General features: G+C 39.8%; 1 protein-coding gene across 2 annotated transcripts in view; it reads right to left on the reverse strand.

The window, feature by feature from the left end:
• C5H12orf56 (chromosome 5 C12orf56 homolog) overlaps positions 1–23459 on the reverse strand; it is a 123525-nt gene that overhangs the window by 6258 nt on the left and 93808 nt on the right. The window contains exons 7-12 of one of the 2 annotated variants that reach the window (XM_056800693.1): positions 19130–19236; positions 18774–18863; positions 12309–12432; positions 9553–9627; positions 7095–7169; positions 1892–2070 (exon numbers count right to left, since the gene is read on the reverse strand). In XM_056800693.1, coding sequence (XP_056656671.1) covers positions 1892–2070; positions 7095–7169; positions 9553–9627; positions 12309–12432; positions 18774–18863; positions 19130–19236 — 650 coding nt within the window. The remainder of the gene's footprint in view (positions 1–1891; positions 2071–7094; positions 7170–9552; positions 9628–12308; positions 12433–18773; positions 18864–19129; positions 19237–23459) is intronic. The other variant, XM_056800692.1, reaches the window with a different exon arrangement.

A 23459-nucleotide genomic window follows, 5' to 3' on the forward strand; every position in this document is an offset into this window, starting at 1 on the left:
ACTATTCCCACTTTACAGCTGAGGGAACTGAAACAGATAGAGGTTTAAATGACTTACCCAAGGTCTCTGCTAATAAATATCCAAGGCTGTATTTAAGCTAAGATTTTCATGACTCTATCCACTGTCCTATCAGTTGTCTCTAAAGAACTAAATCTGGCAAGATGGATACAATTTTTCCTTTCTTTTTATTAGTATTTTTAATTATTAAAAATATAAATTCTTTCCTCATTCTTCCCCCAATTAAAAAAAGAAAGAAAAACAATCCCCCGTTACAAACATAAATTAATAACGCAAAATATATTTCCTCATTGGCCATTTAAAAAATGATCAAAGATGGATGCAATTTTATTTTGTTTCTTCATTTTAAAATAATCCTAACTCTCTGTCTTAGAATCAATACTATGTAGTGGCAAGGACTAGGTGATCAGGGTTAAGTGACTTGCCCAAGGTCATACAGCCAGGAGTGTCTGAGGCCATATTTGAATCCAGGACTTCCCATGTCTAGGCTTGGTGTTCTATTCATTGTGTTACCTAACTATCTGTTCACACCCATTTCCCCCAAATGGATACAGACAGAAATAGGAGAGGGCTATCCCAAAGGCTTGGAATATTCTGAGCAAAGACAAAGAAGTAAGAAAGTTTAGGACTTGTTCATAGAAGTGTGTGTTTGGGTTTGGCAGTAACACAGAGTACAAGGAGGCTTGATAATATCAGAGAAGTCTACAAAGGTAAGTTGGTGTCATGTGGGAAAGAACTAAGAAAATAATACCAGGCTAAGGAATTTTTCATAGGCAACAGGGAGACCCTGTAGATATTTCAATGGTATATAAAGAAGACTGATGTGACATTATTACGAAGGATGGATAGTTCATGCTGCTGTGTATGTCCTTCATTTTTGAAGAGGTCTGATGACATCCAGGGATATGGACTTGACTTGTGAGAAGGGTGGAATGGAGGAAGGCAAGACTGGAATCCAGGCAACCATGTTGGGGGGGAAGATGGGGGCCCAACTGGAATATTAGCCATAAAACTGAAAAGGCATCAGGACTTGTGATTTCCTTGGGTCAGGAAACTCTACCAGTGCAGGTCAACAACCATCTTGCACTTGGAGTGTTGCCTAGGTTACAGAGTTCAAATGATTAGGCTAGAGGGCTAGAGCCAGGCAAGGGCTGGGTTTGGATCGAGTTCTTCCTGGATCCAGAGACCTACTCTTTACTTCTCAGACTAAAAAAGAAGTGATCAGCATGATTCTGTTCATGAAACATTTAATGAGTGCCTGGAATTTGGTAAGGGATGGGACAGTGAAGGTGAAGAGAAGGCTTTCCCCCTTACCGATTCCTCAATTCATAATCCTTCATTTACAGTCTCTCTCAACTGAGTCTGTTGCCTTTAATTACTCAGAGCAGGTCAAATTCACTTTGATTCCTGTGAATTGGTGGCGGTGACAAAAGTAGAAATGGATTTTGTAACTACCTTGTCTTTTATTTATCCTCTCTGGTCAGGAAGCAAGTTTCCAAAGACAAAGGAATTCCGAGTGCTCTGAAATCCTAAATTGCTTCATTCAAAAAGGGTGGAGGGTAGGGAGAGAGAGAAAGAGGGAGGGAAGGACACAGAGAGAAGGAGGAAGAGAGAGAAGAGGGGGGAGAAAGGAGAGGGAGGAAGGGAGGGAAAGAGAGGGGAAAGAGAGAGAGAGAGAAAGAGAGAGAGAAAGAGAGAGAGAGAGAGAGAGAGAGAGAGAGAGAGAGAGAGAGAGAGAGAGAGAGAGAGACTATAGAAAGAAAACTGAATGGATTTTCTGCCTGCTGATTGGATCAAAAAGCAGATAGATGCACCACCATTTTGCCATGCCCCTCCATCAACAGTGGATGGAATCAAGCAAGGCCACTCTTACCTGAATTCTTCTTTGTGGTTGTTCCTAATGTATTCAGCCAGAATGCTACTATGCTGCAAGCAGCATTTGAGGATATAGAACTGTTGGTACAAAAGTACAGCTTGGCATGGGCTCAGAAGTTGCAAGGATGAGAAAAGCTCCTTCATCACTTGCTTCACAATGCTGGCCACAAATGAGATCTAGAAACAAAGAACACACGTCTACATGAACACACACCCCACACACCCAAAATCCAGAGCTCTTTCTATTTTCTTACCATACTGTTATCTAAGGATTTTTGCCCCTACCCTTTGCTTTGTGTTGGTTCTCATGTTGGTCTTTCTAGTAGGAGGTAGAAGGGATGGAGGGATGGGGACAAGGGGTAAAAGAAGAGGAGTCTATATTAGCCTTAGATCCACAGTATGGTTAGAAAGAGCACTGGATTTGGAGTCAAATGTCTAACACATGACTAATAAATCACTTCATCTTTCTGAGTATTAGATTTCTGTTTGTGGGGGGAGGATGGATCAGCGTAAAATCACTGCCACAACTAGAACTCTTGCCCCACTGATCATCCATCAGAATCTACATATACATATAGGAAAGTAGTCTCTCTCTCTCCTCTCCTCTCTCACTCTCTCTCTCTCCATATATATATGTAGTAATATATTTTTTATATACAGTGTAATAAAGTATATTGGTTCCAAGGTGAAAGAGTGGTAAGGGCTCGGAATGCAGATTAAGTGACTTGCCCGGTGTCACATAGCTAGGAAGTATCATGAGGCCAGAATCAGACTATATTATATTAATTGTATTTAATTTGTATATGTTTGGAGACAGCTAGGTGGCTCAGAAGATAGAAAGTCAGACCTAGGGATGGAAGGACCTGGATTCAAATCTGACTTCATTTTTTGTCAAATTTGACATTTTTTTTAGAAAAAGGCTTTTTTCAAAACAGTCACAAAATAAATAAGATCTTTATAAAGTCAGGTAAAGCAGACTCATCTCTCAAGAGAAAGAGAACAAGAAAATGGGAAGAAGGCAGTAAAAGAGTAAAATTTACCAATTAATATTTTTAAGCCATCTTCTATGTGCCTAGCATTATGCTATGTAGGAGGTGAAAGATAGTCTATGCCCTTGTTGGTGAAGGCATAGCTTATGTGCCCTGGCAGCATGGAAGGGGCTGCTCCATTCCCCTTCTCCACAGCACCCCAGCACATTTTTCATATGTCCTACCCCCCTGCCCAACAGCCATATGTAAGCATTTCCTCCCTCTGCTATGTGGGGGTAATGTGCAGGGCTTATAGGCAGCTCAGAGTTGCAGTTTGGGCATACAATCTCAAAAAGGGTCACCAACACTGGTCTATGTCCTTGAGGAGCTCACAGTCTAATGGAGGAGCTTATAATCACCAAGTTATATCTCTGTGGCTCAATGGTTATGATCAGTACTCCCAAACCCTCTTAATTATAATGCTTTCCTTCTGTTCATCAGTTCCTATTTATCTTATATAGGACTTGCTTTGTATATATCTGTTCACCTGTTGTCTCTCTTGTTAGATTGTAAGCTCCTTGAGGGCAGGGGCTGTCTTTTGCCTCCTTTTGTAACCCCCTCTCCCTCTGTGTTCCTGTTCATTTCCCACTTCTCAAAAGTTTCAGCATCTTTCCTTCTATTAGGATGAGGGACAGGACAGAGACAGACAAATAGATTTTCTTTTCAGTCTTGAGTCACAGCATATTGGGAATTTGTTTGCTATCACCCGCAAGTGTTCCACTTCTGTAGTTCTTCTATAAAGTCCTAATCTATCATTCCAACTTTATGCATTATTCTTCCTAAATCTATTCATGCTCCCCATGATCTCTGATTGTCCCACCCCTCAGTAAGCTCACAGACTATACCACTCCTGTTCTGCCTCTACTCTCAGTTCCTACAATCACCTCACTCTTTATTTTCCATTTTCTATCTACTGGTTCTTTCCCTGCTGCCTGTAATTCCAGGTCTCTCTCATCCTTGAAAAAACCCTCCAGGTGGCAGCTGGGTAGCTTAGTGGATTGAGAGCCAGGCCTAGAGACAGGAGGTCCTGGGTTCAAATCTGACCTCAGACATTTCCCAGCTGTGTGACTTAACCCCCATTGCCTAGCCCTTACCACTCTTCTTCCTTGGAGCCAAGGCAGATTGATTCCAAGATGGAAGGTAAGGGTTTAAAAAAATGAAAGAAAAAAGAAAAAACCCTCCACTGTATTCAAAATTATTCATTTTACATCTCACAATGCTTTCTCTCTCTTTTTTATTCATGAATTCTTCTCCTGTTCATGAATCTGATAGATAATATATTCACTATTCTAATTTGCTTATGATATCCCTTTATGCCTAGGTCATGTATCCATTTGACCGTAACTTGGTAAATAGTGTAAGATATTGGTAGATATCTAGTTTCATATTGAAGAACAATCTAGAATTATGCTCAGAGAGTTATGTATACCTTTTGACCCAACTATATTATTAGGTTCATTTCCAAAGACCATCAGGGAAAAAAGAAAAGAACCCAAATGTTCTAAAATACTTATAGTAGCCCTCTTTCTGGTGGCAAAGAACTGATCATTGAAGGGATGTCCATCAATTGGGAGAATGGCCAAACAAGTTGTGGCAAATGACTACTGCACCATAAAATATAATAAGCAGATTAATTTTGGGAAAAAGATGGAAAAATTCATTTTGAAGAACAAAAGATCAAGGATATCCAGGGAAATCATGAAAAAAAAAATGCAAAGGAAAGGGGCCTTGCAGTCCCAGATCTCAAACTATACTATAAAGCAGTGGTCATCAAAAAAATATGGTACTGGCTAAGAGACAGAAAGGAGGCTCAGTGGAATAGACTTGGCATAAATGACCTCAGCATGACTATCTATGATAAGCCCAAAGATCCCATCTTTGGGGACCAAAATCCACTATTTGACAAAAACTGCTGGGAAATTGGAAGACAGTGTGGAAGAGATTAGGTTTAGATCAACACCTCACACCCTACACCAAGATAAACTCAGAATGGGCGAATGACTTGAATATAAAGAAGGAAACTAAGTAAATTAGGTGAACACAGAATAGTATACTTGTCAGGTCTTTGGGAAATGAAAGATTTTAAGACCAAGAAAGAGTTAGAAAAAATTACAAAATATAAAATAAATAATTTTTATTACATTAAATTAAAAAGTTTTTGTACAAACAAAACTGAGCCTTAGTGTATATTCATAGCTTATGGGACATGGATGATGCTCAGCAAAAACAAAACAAAACAAAAAAAAAAAGAAAAACTCAGAAGGAATGGTCATAGAAGAGGGAGGGGGTAGAGAAAAGGAGTGGGGAAGACAGAGAGACACAGAAACAAAGACAGAAATGGAGCGAGGGAGACAGACAGATAGATATAGGGAAGGGAAGACAGAGAGGCAGAGACACACAGAGAGAGGGATACACACAGAGAAAGACAGAGAGAAACAGAGAGGAAGACAAAGAATGGGAGACATATAGACAGACAGGTGGGGAGACAGAAAGGGGGGAGAGAGAGAGAAGAGGAGAATTGTGTGTCAGAGGGAGAGAGTCAAAGGGAGAGAAAGAGAGAGCAGTGTCATGAAAATGCAGAGAGAAGAAAGTATCCAGAAAGAACTGGGCCCTCTTCCTTTTTCTCTCCACACTCTCTCACTTGGTTATCTTAGCTACCCATGAGTTCAATCACCATCTCTATTCAGATGATTCCTATATTGACATATTCATTCCTCTCTTGAGCTAAAGTTTACATCAATTACTTATTTGATGTTTCACTGAACATTTAATTCCAATGGTTCTCTATTACCTCTAGAATCAAATATAAACTTATCCGGCATTTAAATCTCTCTTCACAACATGACTCCTTCTTATGGATCCACTCTCCTTAAATATTATTCCCCTTTCCAAGAATTCAATGGTTCATCTTTGTTGCTGTTCCTCAAACAGCAAGAAGTTCTATCTCCCATTTCTATCATGCCTTTGTGCCGATTGTTCGCCATGCCTAAAACATTCTCCTTCACCACCTCTTGGAGGTCATGTCTCCTGGCATGTCCTCTACACAAGACCTTTCTTGACCTCCTCCCCTTCTGGTGCCTTCCTATTTGGGTTTCCTTGTGTCTACTTTGTAAATGCTTACAATATTTATGTACATGTTGTCTCCTCCTATGAAATAGAAGTTCCTTGAGAGCAAGGATGGTGCAGTTTAGTCGTTTGTGAGAGGTCGTAATAAATGCTCAATATTTGATTTAACTGAAACCCGAAGTCTGTCAAATACCCATTTACCTATGAAAAATAACTAAACATTATTCACAGGGCTTAAAATTTGCTTGGCTGGCTATCAGTCAGTCAGACTTCCAATCTGATGATAGTGAACGAATATATGAATGAATAATAGGAGACTACAAGACTTGGAAGGACAAGGAGAGAAAGGAAAGACTATTAGCGCCCATTTATTAAATTTATGCTTGTACTAACAAAAACGTAATGAGTACAAATCTTGGTCCATTTCTTAGCTTGTCTATTTAACTTTCTGCTCCTTATTTATGTCTAAACCTTTTCCCATATAATGAAGTTGTAAGGGTAGGGGTGGGGTGAAGTGTCACCCAGACTCCTCTATTCAATCAATCAATCAGAGGCATGAACCATGTGTGAACAAGGTCTAGATATCTCTCTTCAATCAATGAATGGCATTTCAATAGGCAAAAGAGGACTATGTTAGAAATGACTAAAGATGGTGACCTCAGTAGTATAGTGGATAAAGAAAAGCCTAGACAGGAGGTCCTGGGTTCAAATCTGATCTCAGACACTTCTTACCTCTGTGACCCTGAGCAAGTCACTTAACCCCCATTAATTAGCTCTTCTACATTTGGAACCAATACTTAGTATTGATTTTAAAGTGGAAAGAATAAGGAGTTAAAAAAAAAAGTTATGTGCCCTAAACTCAAATCTTCTTTTCTCCTAAGACTCTATATGTTCATTTAGGAAATTGCATCACAGACTATTAGGAGAGGGATATTCTTACTATACCACTTTAGTAAATATCCTTTTGTTAGTAGAGTCTGTCAACAATAGAGATCAAATGATAATCAAAGGGAGAAGGCTACTGATGGGGGCTCAAGAACCTCAGTCCTAGAAAACCACCTGGGCAGGTGAAGGCTTTTGTTGTTGATTAAACACCCTCATACTTACAGTGGGTGGGAAGCTTTGCAGAAGGGACATTATCCAACTGATAGCAAACTTTCTAGATCCCAATCCCAGGTTTCCCTAGAAAATTGAAGGAATAAAAAGTCATATTTTTTGAATTCAAGTGATATTAACTAGATCACCACCCCTTAATTACATAAGTAGGAAACTATTTTATTCAGTTTTCATAATTAGTATCTGTAACAATCTGAATGCAACAAGGATCTATGATTTCATCAATGTGGAGATCTCCTGGTTTAGAAAACCCTTCACCAATCAGACAGATCATCTACTCTTATTCAGGAGAGAAATCATTGGAAGCCACTTGACATAAGGTTTGGGGTCATATAATTAGTGTCAGACATGACACTTAAATAGGGATCTTCATTATTCCAAGTCTTGTACGATTTCTACTATGCTATGATGCTTCCTTTAAAAAAGATATGATTAGGGGGCAGCTGGGTAGCTCAGTGGATTGAGAGTTAGGCCTAAAGATGAGAGGTCCTGGGTTCAAATCTGGCCTCAGACACTTTTCAGCTGTGTGACCATGGACAAGTCACTTGACCCCCATTGCCTAGCCCTCACCACTCTTCTGCCATTGACTCCAAGACCAAAAGTAAGGGTTTAAAAAAAAAAGAAGAAAAGAAAGAAATGATTAAAATTGAAAACTGAAGAATGAAAAGAAACAGCACCCTCAAGAGGTCAAAGGCAGAAGGAAAGGCCTTACCCACACAAAAATATGTAGAGCAGCATATTTTGCTGTTGCAATGAGTTGGAAACAAAGTGGAGGGCCACTAATTGAGGAAAGGGAAACAAGTTGTGACACAGCCATGAAATGGAACATTATTTTGTTGTCATAAATGATGACTATGAAAAAATTAAGATCAACTTGGGGAGGTTTAAATGGCTTAATGCAGAGTGAAATCATGAGGACAGTTTACGCAGTGGTGACATCCATGTAAAGGGAAATGACTTTGAAAGATACCCAACTCTGATCAATACCATAATCAATCATGACGTCAGAAAACAGATGTTGAAGCACATGTCCTCACTGAGTAGCAGAAAGGCAATGGACCAGAGACGTAGAACAAGACACACATTTTCAGACATGGTCAACCTGTGGGGGATTTTTCCTGTTTATCCTTGGTTAGTTACAAGGGAGGGCTTTAATTTTTAATAGGGGAAGAGGGGACATTAAAGGGAAATGAGGAGATGCAAAAAAAAAAAAGAAAGAAAGAAAGCATAGCAATAAATTATTTATAATATAGAGAAGAAAATAAAAATGGACAGTAAGGAACACAAAAAAGGCAATTTCATTACTGCCTTGTTAAATTCAACATATAATTTATTTTTAAATGGTTTATAGGGGGAAGCTATGATTGAGAGTCAGGTCTAGACAGTAGGATTGGGTTCAAATCTGGCCTCAGCCACTTCCCAGCTGTGTGACCCTGGGCAAGTCACTTAACCCCCATTGCCTAGCCCTTACCTCTCTTCTGCTTGGAACCAATACACAGTATTGATTCTGTGACAGAAGGTAAGGGTTTTTAATAAAAACAAAAACAGATCGTACATAACAGAATGATCCTAAGCATCCTTTTTAAAAAATTTTCTTTGCTTGTTACATTAAAATTCCCAGGCATCTCCCACCCTCTCTACCCATTTAACAAAAAGATTTACATATATCTAAAACCACCTTTTGTTTTCTATTTATCAGTTCTTTCTCTGGAGTTTGGTGCTACATGTCATGCTTTTTTTTTTAATGCTCACCTTCTGTCCTGGAATCAATACCAACTAATAATATATGTATAGCCCAGTGGATCTGCTTGTCAACTCTGAGAGAGGGTAGTGAAGAGGGGAGGGAAAGAACAAGAATCATGTAACCATGGAAAAATATTTTAAAAATAAAACAAAAACAAAATTAAATAATCAATATTAAGTATTGGTTCCCAGGCGGAAGAGCAAGCAGTAAGGGCTAAGTAATGAGAGTTAAGTGACTTGTCCAGGATCACACAGCTAGACAATGTCTGAATCCAGATTTGAACCCCGGACCTCCCATCTCTGAGCCTGGCTTTCCATCCACTGAGCCACCCAGCTGCCCTCACAAGTCATTCTTCAAACCACATGTCTGTTGCTGTATATAACATTCTCTTGGTTCTACTCATTTCACCCTTCATATTTATGTAAGTTTTTCCAAAATTAACCTGTTCACCATATCTTACTGCCCAGTAAGTATTCCCATATGTCACAAATTGGTTGGCCATGCCCCAATTCCTAGCATCCTTTTTGATGACTTTGTATATTGGATTTTTTTTTGGATGATCATTAAGTTAAAAAGAAAACAGAAAGGGAGATGACACCCCACAAGTGGACCACCGGCATCCTACTTGTTTCTTGTAGATGCTGAGTGACTGTACCAACACCACTTCTCTCCCATGAGCCATTTAGAATCCCAATCAAACTTTACCTGGAGAGAAACAAGCAGTATTTCATATAAGAGGGCGGTTGCTGTCTGTGTGTATTCCAGCAGAAGTTTCTGTAACTAGAACAAAGAATAATAATCAATAGCATGTCATCAACCAACAGCTCTAAGGGAGGGTATGATTCAAAGTCAGAGAGGGAAAATAATCCCTTGGCCTGATATACTGGAGACACTGGAAAGGAATTTTAGGGCAGAACAGGCTGCAACTATAGGCAATTTTTCTTTCCCACCAAGCCCTGCTGTTCATCAGAGTCTCAAATGGAGAACGCCAATTCTCATCTGGTCCAACAGAAAGAAATCTTGGCCCATGGAGGAGAAATGACTAGTTCAGGGTCATCTAATCAATAGGTGTCAGAAGTGTGAGTTGATGTTATTATTATCGGTGGTAGGGTTTTGATCCATACAGGTGATTTTATGATATAGGAAACTCCCAGAAAAGGAACTCCCTTGACCGATGTCAATCAGTAACTGTACTGACATTTGTAGTCATAAAACAGACTGTGATACAGAGAAGTTAAGGGACTTTCCTAGGCTCACACAGAGAGGAAGTGTCAAAGGCAGAACTCCAATCCAGACCCTCCTTACTTAAAGACCTGCAGCTCTATCCACTGCTCCAGGCTTTTTTTTTTTAATCTTATTTTCTGTCTTGCAATTCTAAGACAGAAAGGCAAAGGCTAAGCAAATGGGGTTAAGTGAGTTGCCCAGGACTGAACAACTTGGAAATGTCTGAGGCTAGATTTGAATCTCTCTATTCACTGAGCTACCTAATTGTCCCTCAAGGATTTTTTTTAAACCCCTACCTTTCACCTTAGAATCAAATCTGATTGGTTTCAAGGCAGAAGAGTGGGATGGGCTGGAAAATAGGGGTTAAGTGACTTGCCCAGGGTCACACGGCCAGGAAGTATCTGAAGTCACATTTGAGCCCACGACCTCCCATCTCTAGGCCTGGTTCTCTATCTACTGAGCCACCCAGCTAAGGGTTTGGGTTTTTTTTTTTTAATCTTCCATCTGAGCCAAAAAATATGTTGTCTTTTTGTTAGCTCTCATTTACCCTGCTGATTGAAGATAAATAAATGTACCCAAAGAGAGGAAGAGATTTAGGCAAATACATATTAAACCTTCTCAGACCATTTATCATAACTTCAACAGTGCCCTGTACAAGGAGGAGATCTAGTCTTGACCTCTTTCACTTCTCAAAGACTTTGAAGTCCAATGTCACTATCTGTTCTCATTTATCACAGCAGGACCTCCAGTAGGTCTGCAGGTCCCCAAATCTGGGTTAAGGCCATATTTTAGAATCATTCCTGTATGTTTATTTTTAAAAGTCTGATCATAGAATAGCTCAAGACTGGACTAACTGTATTAGGAAGGAAGAATGGGAGGGAGGGAGGGAGGAAGGGAGGGAGATAGAGAAAGGAAGGAAAGAAGGAAGGAAGGAAGGAAGGAAGGAAGGAAGGAAGGAAGGAAGGAAGGAAGGAAGGAAGGAAGAAAGAAAGAAAGAAAGAAAGAAAGAAAGAAAGAAAGAAAGAAAGAAAGAAAGAAAGAAAGAAAGAAAGAAAGAAAGAAAGAAAGAAAGAAAGAAAGAAAGAAAGAAAGAAAGAAAGAAAGAAAGAAAGAAAGAAAGAAAGAAAGAAAGAAAGAAAGAAAGAAAGAAAGAAGGAAGGAAGGAAGGAAAGAAGGAAAGAAAGAAGGGAGGAAAGAAACAAAGAAAAAGAAAGAATAAATGAACAAATAAACAAAAGGAAAAAGGAAAGAAAGAAAGAAGGAAAGAAAGGAAAGAAAAAGAAAGAGGAGGGAAAGAAAGAAGAGAAGGAAGGGAGAGATGGAGGAAAGAAACAAAGAAAAAGAAAGAAGGGAGAGAGGAAGGAAACAAACAAACAGAAAAACAGAAAAAGGAAGGAAGGAAGGAAGGAAGAAAGAAGGAAGGAAGGGAGGATATAAAGAGAGACAGAAGTATCTGAGCTGAGACTTTGAGACTTGCAGGAAGCCAGGACTATCAAGAAGAGGAGGTGAAAAGGAAGAGCATTTCAGACATGGGAGACAGTGAGGGAAAAGACATGGAGTTGGAAGATACATTGTCTATTGGAAGAAAAACAACGTTACTAGATCATCAAAGTCAGTGGATCATAGGTTACCTGGAGTGAAGTAGATTTTTAAAAATGGAAAAGTAGGAGGGAGAAAAGTTAAGACCTTTAAAAACCAGAGGCTTGGGGGCAGTTGGGTGGCTTAGTGGATTAAGAGCCAGGCTTAGAGATGAGAGGTCCTAGGTTCAAATCTGGCCTCAGACACTTCCCAGCTGTGTGACCCTGGGCAAGTCACTTGACCCCCATTGTCTAGCCCTTACCATTCTTCTGCCCAAGACAGAAGGTAAGGGTTTTAAAAAAACAAAACAGAGGATTTTATATTTATTATTGGAGATAATAGGAAGCTGTTTAAAAACAAAAACCAAAACCCTCTTACCTTCTCTGTCTTAGAATCCATGCTGTGTATTGGTTCCAAGGCAGAAAAGAGGTAAGAACTAGGCAATGGGGGTCAAGTGACTTGCCCAGGGTCACACAGCCAGGAAGTGACCGAGGCCAGATTTGATTTGAAGCCAGGACCTCCCATCTCTGGGTCTGACTCTCAATCTACTGAGTCACCCAGCTGCCCCTATTATTATCTCTTTCCCAGTACCCCAGACCCTGTTAGAAGAGGGCACCTATATAACTAGGGGTCTCATCTACTCCAAAATGTTGTCTCACCTCCGCATCAAAGGGCATCTCTACTAAAGATGAATCAGGCTTCAGCTGGATATCAAACACAGGACAAGATTTGGGCATTTCAGGTTCACTAATTAAAATGATCAAAAGAGTAATTAGTGTTCCCCTGTAAAACACATAAAAGGGAAATGGTGAGTAAAGCTCTGAAGAGTCAGACTGAGTTCTGAGATGCTGCCTACAAGTAATGAGAAGTCGCATTCTTATGGCAATTTCAGCTTTGTGGGGCACTTTACAAACACGGTCTTATATTAGCCTCAAACAACCCTGAGAAGTAGCTGCTATTATTAGACCCATTTTACAAATAATGAAACTGAGGCAGACAGCCATTAAGCATCTTATCCAGAGTCACTCAGCTAGAAAATTTCTAAGGTCACATTTGAACTCAGGGCTTCCTGCCTGGCAGTGCAACACTGTGTGCACTGTGGCACCACCTTCCATATATAAGAACCCAAGTAGACTTAGAGTAGTGTTTCTTCTAGGTCATCCTTGACTAGCTTTATATGGACATAAACAGATGAGATACCTGCTGAGAAAGAATTATTCAGGACGGACAAAAAAGGAAAGAGGAGTTTTATCATTTAAGGGCTATTAAAGATCCCTGGCTTAGGTTGGAGTCAGGAAATCTGAGCTTGAATCGTGGGTTTCCTATTCACTAGTTGTGCAGCATTGGACATTGGGTGCAGTCTCTATTGGTCTCGGTATTCTCATCTGTAAAATGGGATATGGGGAACTAACTAAACGATGTCACAGAGCTCTACCAATTCAATATACTATGACTTTCTTATTAGTAAAACAGTTCCTGTTGTTGAACGTATGGAGTGATAGGCTAAATAATGAGGCAAGAAGGGGCAGCAGATAAAGCACTTGACCTAAAACCAGGAAGACCCTGAATTCAAATCTAGTATCAGATCCTTACTGGCTGTGGCACCCTTGGCAAGCCACTTAACCTCTGTTTGCCTGAAATGGGGGTAATATTAGCATCTACATCACAAGGTTGTTTTGTGGAGATAATAATTTGTAAAATGCTTTGTAAACCTTAAATCATTACATGCATACAATCTATTATTATTGTTGTTGTTAATATTATTATATTTGGGGCAACTTGCATTCTGGGTATTAGCACAAATTTGCTTTTAGGGTGCCGTGTGTTCCAAGAAATGTAGAAGCACAGAAAACCAATTTGTCTAAAATTTCCTAGATCAAACGAGGAAACTGAGGCATTGGGAGACTAACTGATGTACCTAATGAACAAACATAACTAGTGTGGGCAACTTGGGCTTTAACCCAGAGTGCCAGCAGGAGGAAAGAGTGATGAATACTCATGTTCCTCCAACCCTCCTATGAAGGGGGTCTTCATTCAGGGATGCACTGGCGGGAATTGGGTCCCACCAACAGCAGATAATTCCTGTCCTGCCATCTGGAGCACCTGTACCCTTCTCACTGGCTCCTCAGCAGGTAGACCCAAGGTAGCCTGGGGTCTTTGCTTCTTCACTCCCTCTCCACAAAATCAATTCTACTCTGGCTCAATGACACACAATTAGTTAGTGAGTTCAAGATAGGACTAGAACTAAATTCAAGGGATTGGCTAGAAGAGCTGATAGTTAAATTATCTGCCTGAGCATTTATTGACACATCAGAAATGGGTAAACCTGGGGGCAGCTGGGTAGCTCAGTGGATTGAGAGCCAGCCCTAGAGACGGGAGGTCCTAAGTTCAAATCTGGCCTCAGCCACTTCCCAGCTGTATGACCCTGGGCAAGTCACTTGACCCCCAGTGCCTAGCCCTTACCATTCTTCTGCCTTGGAGTCAATACACAGTATTGATTCCAAGACAGAAGGTAAGGGTTAAAAAAAAAAAAGAAATGGGTAAACAAGAGTTTAACTGTTTTATTGATTATCTAGACTTAAATGGTAGAGAAAATGTGAATAATGTAGATAAATATTAAAATTGTATCAATTAGACATTTCCCCCTAAAGATCTGGTTGTTAAATAGTTATCAGCACACAGTTGATTAGACTTCAACTTCCTAATTCCCATTCTAGGGTTCTATCAAGTAAGCCACCGTTCTCGTAAAAAGAGTGCTAGAAAAATATGCTTTTTGGTTTAAAAAAAAAAAAAGAATGAGCCCAAATATTTGTCCATATTCATATGTAAAGGACAATATCAGTACAAATGCCCAGTACATGAGAGCAGACCATTAGGAAAAATGGGCATTGCTATATAGAAATATGTAATGTGTTAATAATAAATTATTATATTGATATTTTATGCCCCAATGATATATTAATACCATACAATATTATTATTCTATATGCTATACAATAATTATATAATAAAATAATATACAATGTAAATAATATATATTAACATCCTAATGGAAATAGCTAAAAACTATCAACTGTAAACATTTCTTTCATACTGGAATAAAACATACTTTTAGTCCTAGAGATAATCCTTGCTTAGTAATAACTACAAGGTGTTTCTACTCTAATTTTGTAAATACTTTTTTGCTAATGACAATTACACACTGATAAATTACATATTGATAAAACTAAATTTTTAATGGTGATACAATCTCTATCTCCCCCCTCCCAAAGAAAAGAAAAATGAATCCTTACAATTTTTTTTATCTTTCCTTTCTGTCCCAGGAACAACTCTAGGACAGAAGGGTAAAGGCTAGGCAAACGGGGAGGCGGGGGGGGGGGGGGTAAGTGATTTGCCAAAGGTTACATGTAGATTAGGAAGTATCTGAGGCCAGGTTTGAACCCTGTGCCCTTGTCTCCAGACTTAGTGATCTATCCACTGTGATTCCTATCAATCCTTATATCTTGATAAATTTCAAATTTAGGGTTAAGTAATAAAAGACTGCTTAGTTTCCATGACATCATCAGATTACCCCTGCAGTACATAGAGACTGACACACTGTGACACAAATTGTAACCATGAAAATACGGCAAAGTGTTTTTATAATTCATATTTTAGGCAATGCTAATATCCTAATTAGATATTTATTGCATATAGCTAATGAGTGATGGTATAACACAGTGATAAGGGGGTTGGATCCTAAAGTAGCCTGAAAGAGTTGAGTTCAAGTCCTGCTTTTCACACATACTACCTCTGTATGCAAGCACAGGTCTCACAGAACCTCCCAGTGTCCAAAGTAGCAGTTTAAGACCACAAATTAAAAAGCCATTGCCAATATGAACCCGAGTTACTGCAGTCCCTCTTTGGAGGGAGTTTTCCTACCCTCTGCACTATCCCAATGACAGGTCCAGACCCCCCAAAAACTTAGTAGTGTAATGATAGGATCTGACCCTCAGCACATCCAAATCTTGAACTGCAACTAAGAATCCAGAAAGAATTCCACAGGTCAGAGAAAAAGACTTGAGACAGTAGAACTAGGTAGTCCACACCAATGGGCAGAAATTAATTTACGTGCAATGATAGAGATCAGTGAGGAAGTATAATGTGTGGATCTGTTTCAAGAGGATTTTTTCTTTCAAATCTGAACAAAGGAGTATTTGAAGGTTCTACAAGGTACTAAGTGGAAAGCTTGGGCAGCAGTTTGAATGTGGGATGAAGAAGAGATGGAAGTCAGAGATGACCATGAAAGCCACCACTTTGGAAGTAAGGGAAATAGGGGTTTTCCAACAGTAATAGGGAAGTGGGGAAAAAGGACAATACACATTTCTTAAGTACCTAAGATATGCCAGGCTCTGTCCAAGTGCTGAAGGCACAAAAAAGAGGCAAAAGACAGTCCCTAACCGCAAGGAGCTTCCAATCTAATGAAGAAGATGACATGCAAACCAATATATAGACAAGCTCAAAAGAGGACAAATGGTAAATAATCAACAGAGAGAAGACAGTAGAATAAAGAGAGGTTAGGGGGGCAGCTGGGTAGCTCAGTGGATTAAGAGCCAGTCCTAGAGACGGGAAGTCCTAGGTTCAAATCTGGCCTCAGCCACTTCCTAGCTGTGTGACCCTGGGCAAGTCACTTGACCCCCATTGCCTAGCCCTTACCACTCTTCTGCCTTGGAGCCAATACACAGTATTGACTCCAAGATGGAAGGTGAGGGTTTAAAAAAAAAAAGAGAGGTGAGGAAAGTCTTCCTGTGAAAGATGGGATTTTAGTTAGATCTTCAGGAATCCAGCTGGGAAGGAAGGAGGGAGAGAACACAAATGGAAAAACGTTGGACAACAATTGCTAAAATTATATCTACATATAACTGAAAAAACAATAATAATAAAGGAAACTAGCAATGACTAATCTGGGTGCCAGAAGAGATTAAGAAAATGCTGCTCACTTGCTTCCCGGGGTGAGGGTGGTAATTTGGCACATCCCAGAGAAGAAACAAAAAATTCACTTCTTTCCTTTCTTTGGGGAGGTGAGGGATTGACTTGATGCCAAAGGCTGTATACTCTGTCAGTGTGCCAGATTCCCTCCTGTGCTGGTTTGTTTTTCTTTGTTAAAAAGGAAGGTTCACTGAGTGAAGGGATGATACTCTACCCAGAAATGACTATGAGAAAACAAAAGACATCAATAAAATTGTAATTAACAGCAACAAAGAGGAATCACTCCTTTAGGAAAGTCATCATAACACTAACTTCAAAACTGCCAACGGTGACTAAACAAATAACACTCAAAGCATAAAGACATCTTTTCTACCCTCTAATTCATACCTCAGATTCACCTATAGGAAAAATCCTCATGGAGCCCCCTGGTTTTAAGTATAACACGATTCACTCCAACACTACTAATTTTTAAACTCTACTACAAAACAATGAAACTGACTTGAGAAAACATTTTTCCTTTTAGTAATTCAGTGATCCACAGCATGGACCAATGAGTTGCTGGGACCATAACTGAGGGGGAAAACTTATCTGAAACCCCTCCTGTGTGCAATCCCTGAAGATGAGAGATATCTACAATGAAAGCTGGGTTTTCATGAGAACTTTGAAAATAATGGTGACAGATTGAGTAAATGACACTGTTGGGCAAGAACTACAACCTTAGAATCTAGCAGAAGACGTGAACAGAGCAGGAAGGACAGACTACATCTGAAGAGAGAAAAAGAATATCGACCTATCTAACAAGTCTATCTACCAATCAGTCTATCTACCTATTGATCTATTATCTGTCTACTACCAATCAATTAGTCTAATTCCCATCATCTATGTCTATCTAGTCGTTTCTATCTATCGCTCCTCTCTCTCTCCTCTCTTTCTCTCTCTCTGAATGAATGACACACTTCCGTCTCTAAAGAGTGTCCCCAAAGTCTTTTTTTTTTAAACCCTTACCTTCCGTCTTGGAGTCAATACTGTGTATTGGCTCCAAGGCAGAAGAGTGGTAAGGGCTAGGCAATGGGGGTCAAGTGACTTGCCCAGGGTCACACAGCTAGGAAGTGGTTGAGGCCAGATTTGAACCTAGGACCTCCCGTCTCTAGGACTGGCTCTTAATCCACTGAGCTACCCAGCTGCCCCCCCAAAGTCTTAGAACAGGCTTTTTAAAAAGACTTTTGGGATGCCTTGTATATGTACACATATATCTCGAGCAACAAAAAAATTGCAGCCACGTAGATGCCCACTAATTTAGGAATGGCCAACCAAACTGGGGGATGAACAAATAGAATAAAATATTACTGTTTGTAAGAAATAACAAATATGAAGAGTTCAAAGAGGCATGGGCAGACTTATATGAACTGGTACAGTGTTAGTGAAAGTATGAGGATATATAAAGAACAACAGTGGATTGTCACAACCAATCTCTGCCAGAGAACCAATGATGAAAAGCACCTTCTCTACTCTCACCAGAGAGGTGGTGTATTTGGAAAGTGGAACGTGGTATTACTGTTCTTTGTTAGAGAGAGGACTCAATATGCAGAGTCCAGTGGGTGCTTCTTAGTCATTTTTATAAAGCCTCTTGAAGGCTATGAAGCCTGTCTTCTCAGACCAATTAATTTCAAAATGTATAAAATAAAATACATGACCAAAGAAACCAATTATACTGAAATAGTTATCAGAACATTAAAAAAAAAAGTTCAAAACCCCTGGTTTAAGGGAAGATAATTTGTAGAAAAAACAAAAAAGCAGATCAAACAGGTTTTAAAAGGGGGAGAAGAGGGGGCAGCTGGGTATCTCAGTGGATTGAGAGCCAGTCCTAGGTTCAAATCTGGGCTCAGCCACTTCCTAGCTGTGTGACCCTGGGCAAGTCACTTGACCCCCATTGCCTAGCCCTTACCACTCTTCTGCCTTGGAGCCAATACACAGTATTGACTCCAAGACGGAAGGTAAGGGTTTTATTAAAAAAAAGGGGGGGGGGAAGAAGAGGCAAATGTATAATGATGACATGAATGTTTATAAAGCACAAAGAGTGATGAGCTGCAGAAGGTTTTGGAAAGGCCTGAAAGCCCCACAATGACTATCTCTAGAAATCTTCACCGAATTCTCACCGTTTAGTAACTAAAGTGTTCAGGCGTGCTATCTCTGTTTCCGTTTCTCTGAACATCAGTCCCAGAGTCTGTATGATCTGAATGCAAGCCCTAGAAAACAAAGGAGATCCCAAAGCAGTTAAAACAACGATGGGATGGCTGGCTTTCTTTCCCCTTCCCCCACTGTGAGCTCACTCAGCACTCTGTTTCTTAATAATAAGCCTTAATAGAATAGGTAAGCTATCCAGGTAAAACAAAGATCGCAACATTATAAAATTTTACATGACCAGGATCTTTTTTTGGCCAGGACTAAGGTCCTTTGCTTGCTATCAGAGAAGGGAGAAAAACCTAACTCATTTTCATAACAGACAACTTACTCCAGCTGACCGATCCTTTGGCTTTTATTCTGGAATTCATTGGGATCCTGAGGTTTGGGCAAATACTCATGAACTTTGCTCACTAAGAAATAGTACAGGTCGCTAGTCTGTGAAAGGAAGAGAGAAAGACAGTCATTCAAGGCAGAAATGTTCCCATTTCTCTAGATACGAGATCTTACATAACCAAGTACCGAGGAATGGGTTGTCCTTTGATGAACTGGGACAATGAGCTACAGTATTTCCCATGGAACACCAGCACAGCCAGACTTGAGTGCGTCCTTTCCCAGAAATAAAGTGATTATTTTTCAAACAGAGGTAGTCTGTCTTAGCAAGAGGGAAGGCCTCAGTGGAAAGGGAGATCTGGCCAGTGAGATAATGCATCTCATTGACAACTCGAGAGCCTAATGTCAGTTGTTTGTATTATCGCGAGGCGTGGTGTCATAGGAGAGAGGGGCCAGCCATGCAGGCGAAAACACTGGATTCTGACCCCTACTAGCCTTGAGACTATGAACAAGACTCAGATACTTAGCTAGATGAAAGACAGGCAGACAGACAGACAGACAGACAGACAGACAGATAGGTGATAGACATAGTCAAACTTATTGAGAATACACAAACATAGATACGTAAGAATGATATAGATGACAGTCAGATGATAGCGAACAAGAGAGATAGCTAGATACAGACAGACAGATAGATGTCAACAGATAATATGGATGCAGACAGATATATGAAAGGCATAGATATGTGAGAATGAAATAGATGGTAGAGATAACTGTCAGGTGATAGATGGATGGATGGATGGATGGATGGACAACTAGATGTCTTAGATGGATGGATGGATGGATGGATGGATGGATGGATGGATGGATGGACAACTAGATGTCTTAGATGGATGGATGGATGGATGGATGGATGGATGGATGGATGGACGGACAACTAGATGTCTCAGTGCACAGAGAGCCAGGCCTGGAAATAGGAGGTTCAGGTTTCAAATTTGGCCTCACTTTTGGCCTCAAATTTGGCAAGTCACTTAACCCCAATTGCCTAATCCTTACCACTCTTCTGCCTCTGAATTGATGCTTAGTATCAATTATAAGACAAAAGGTAAGGGTTTAAAAAAGAAAAAGGAGAAAGAGAGAGACAGATGTGTCAAATTAGTATAATACAAATTGGTAAATAATAAAGTTGGTATCATCCTCCTCCAGCATTGCTATTTGCTAAAAAAGAGAGAAAAGAACCAGTTATAATCTTGACTGATTGGATCAAGCCGGCATTAAGAGAAATACTAGCTTGTGAAATTAGGCCAGCTGGAACAAATGCAATCTTTCACTCGTATCTCCTTTCCTTTTTGCCTGATTTTCTTGGAACTAAGGTTGACAGGAGACATATTTACTGCAGACAGATCACAAAATTCTACAGTAGTGGAATTGGCCCCCCAACCAGGACCTTCAGGAGTAATTATACAGATTAGATCTCTAAATATGCCAGGGTTGATCCCTCCTCTTCACAGAGATGCAGTGACTTGCTTTGGTGTTATATTAGCTTGGGAAGATGGTGAAGCATTAGAAAGATGCTAGATTGAACTGGATATAATTGTGTATAAGGGCAAGGGCAAGGGAGGAGGAAACGAGATTTCTGAGGGGTTGAGACATGCTGCCTTCTCACCAAGTTTTTTTCTCTTTTATTCAAGCACTCCATGAATATGAGTTTTTATTATTCTATTCACAGATGGCTGGAATTCTACCATTAGAGTTTCATTCCTTTCTTCCAAGGCTTTAACACCCATGAAAATGCAAATAACCCTGGCAACGCTCACTAGTCCCTCATACAATATTTGTGAATGAAGAATTTGGGAGCAGGTTTTGAGAATGGGAAGGGAAGAGAGAGAGGGTGAACACCAAGAGAAGTAAGAGAGTAGGGATGAGAATAAAAGAAGCATCAGTTGGTGGTGCAGAGAATGAAAAGGAAATGAGCAGTTGGGTGCTGTCTATTATGTGCCAGGCATTATGCCAAGCAGTTTTTACAAATATTATCTCATTCAATCTTCCCAACCCCCTTCTGAGGTTAAGGATTATTACAATTCCCATTTTACAGTTGAGGAAGGAAGAGAAAGAACAGGGAGGTTGGAGATGGTTCCAACAAATTGCTTTCTTCAAAGATATGCCTGTAGTAGATTGACTGAGAAGTTGATGCCAATATCCAGGTCAGAAGTTTCCTAATCATAACTTCAATCCCAGCTCCAAGGAAGTGAACCAAAGAGCTAAATCAATGTTGACCCTCATTGTGCCAAGAAATCGCTAAAGTCCCAGAGGGACGCCAAGGCTCCCCAGATAATCCCCAATGGGAATTAGAACTGGGAGTCCAGCTACTCAAACTACAGGCAGTTGATTAAATGGGTATAGATAGATACAACATAAATTACAAATGGGGCAGCTAGGTATCTTAGTAAATAGAAAGCTGGGTCTAAAATCAGGAAGATCTGAGTTCAAATCCAGCCTCAGATATTTATTAATTCTATGACCCTGGTGCAAGTCACTTAATTGCTGACTCAGTTTCCATATCTGTAAAATGGAGATAATAATAGTCCCTACCCTCTTGGGGTTGTGACAATCCAATGAGATGTTTAAATAGCCCTTGACAAACCTGAAGGTGCTATAAAAATGCTAGCTATTATTTTACTGTAATTATTACAGAAAAGTTAACTATGCCACAGAGGAGCAGACATGTCCTAGTTTAATTCAACTAAAGTTTACAGGATCAAGCAAGTCTCAAAAGGTGGGGATGGAGAGAGGTGGAAAAACAGAAATTCAGCCAAGAAGCTTGAGAAATTGGGGTTCAGAATTTAGGTTAGTTTACTACATACAAAGCACCAAAATAAGAAAGAAAGTTGGCTCTGGTCAAATGTTACCTGAGATAGGATTTTCCTTGGGCAATCAGGCATTTGAGAGAGGAAGAAAAGTCCCCACAAGCAATCAGATGCAAAGGAGGGGCCACAAAGAGTGGTTGGCAGAGGTTGTAGCAGTGAACAGATGTGAAGAATACTGATCTAGGCAATGAAAATAGTCTAAGTACAAACTAGGGGCCTTTGGAAGATCAGCACCACTGATGGAACATGAGTCAGGAAGAGAGCTGAGAACAATTCTTGTTCCTCTTCCCTCCCTTCCTCCCCAAGGAGAGAGCCAAATGTCTACTCATTCTAAATTCCCTAAGAACTATGGCCATAAAAACACTAAAATGGGAGGCAGCTGGGTGGCTCAGTGAATTGAAAAGTAGACCCAGAGATGAGAGATCCTGGGTTAAAATCTGACCTAAATCACTTAACGTCTTCTGTCTTGGAACCCATACTTCATATTGTTTCTAAGAAGGAAGATAAAGGTGTTTTTTAAAAAATCACAAAAGTGTAAACCCAACAACATGGAAATAGGTTCTGATCAAGGACACAATTAATATCCAATGAAATTGTGCATTGGCTGCGGGAAGGGAGGGAGGGAAATAATGTGATTATTACCAAGGAATAATGTTCTAAATTGACTAAATAAATTTATTTTTAAAAATCACAAAAATGAGCTGGTAGCATCCTTACACTATACCCCAAAGAGAAACCCTGACTCAGGTGACATTTGGCCAGAACCAACCTTCTTTCTTGTTTTGGTGCTTTTTACCATGTAACCTAACCTATATTCTGAACCTCAATTCTTCAAGCTTCTACCTGGATTTCTATTTTGCCACTCCTCCCCATTCCCATCTTTTGAGACTTACTTGATCCTTCAAGCTTTAGCTGAATTAATCCCATAGAATATGTCTGATTCGCTGTGACATAGCTAGCTTTTCTATAATGATGAGAATAAAATGATAGCTAGTATTTATATTTACATAGCACTTTAAGGTTTGCCAAGGAGAAAGGCCCATGAGTACAAAAATATTGATCACAGTTCTTTTTGTAGTAACAAAGAAGTGGAAACTATGGACGTTGGGAGGGATGGAACTCATCAAATTGGGGAGTGATTGAACAAGTATGTGAATATAATCGAATCCTACTGAGCTGTAAGAAATGGTTTTAGAGAAACTGAGGAAGATACATCTCAATCAAAACTGCTCTTTCCAAAATAACTAATGGCTTTGCCAAGTCTAATGATCTTTTCTCAGTCCTCCTACTGACCTCTCTAGAGCCTTTGCTACTATTGATCACCCTCTTCTTGATGCCCTCTTTAGTCTAAGTTTTGGGGGTTCTACTCTCTTCCTGGTTCTGAATACTTCTCAGTTTTACTGGACCTTCCTACAAATCATGCCCACACTAACCATGCATATTTCACAGGGCATTATCCTA

The sequence above is a fragment of the Monodelphis domestica genome, chromosome 5 (genome assembly GCF_027887165.1).
Source record: "Monodelphis domestica isolate mMonDom1 chromosome 5, mMonDom1.pri, whole genome shotgun sequence".
Lineage (NCBI taxonomy): Eukaryota > Metazoa > Chordata > Mammalia > Didelphimorphia > Didelphidae > Monodelphis > Monodelphis domestica.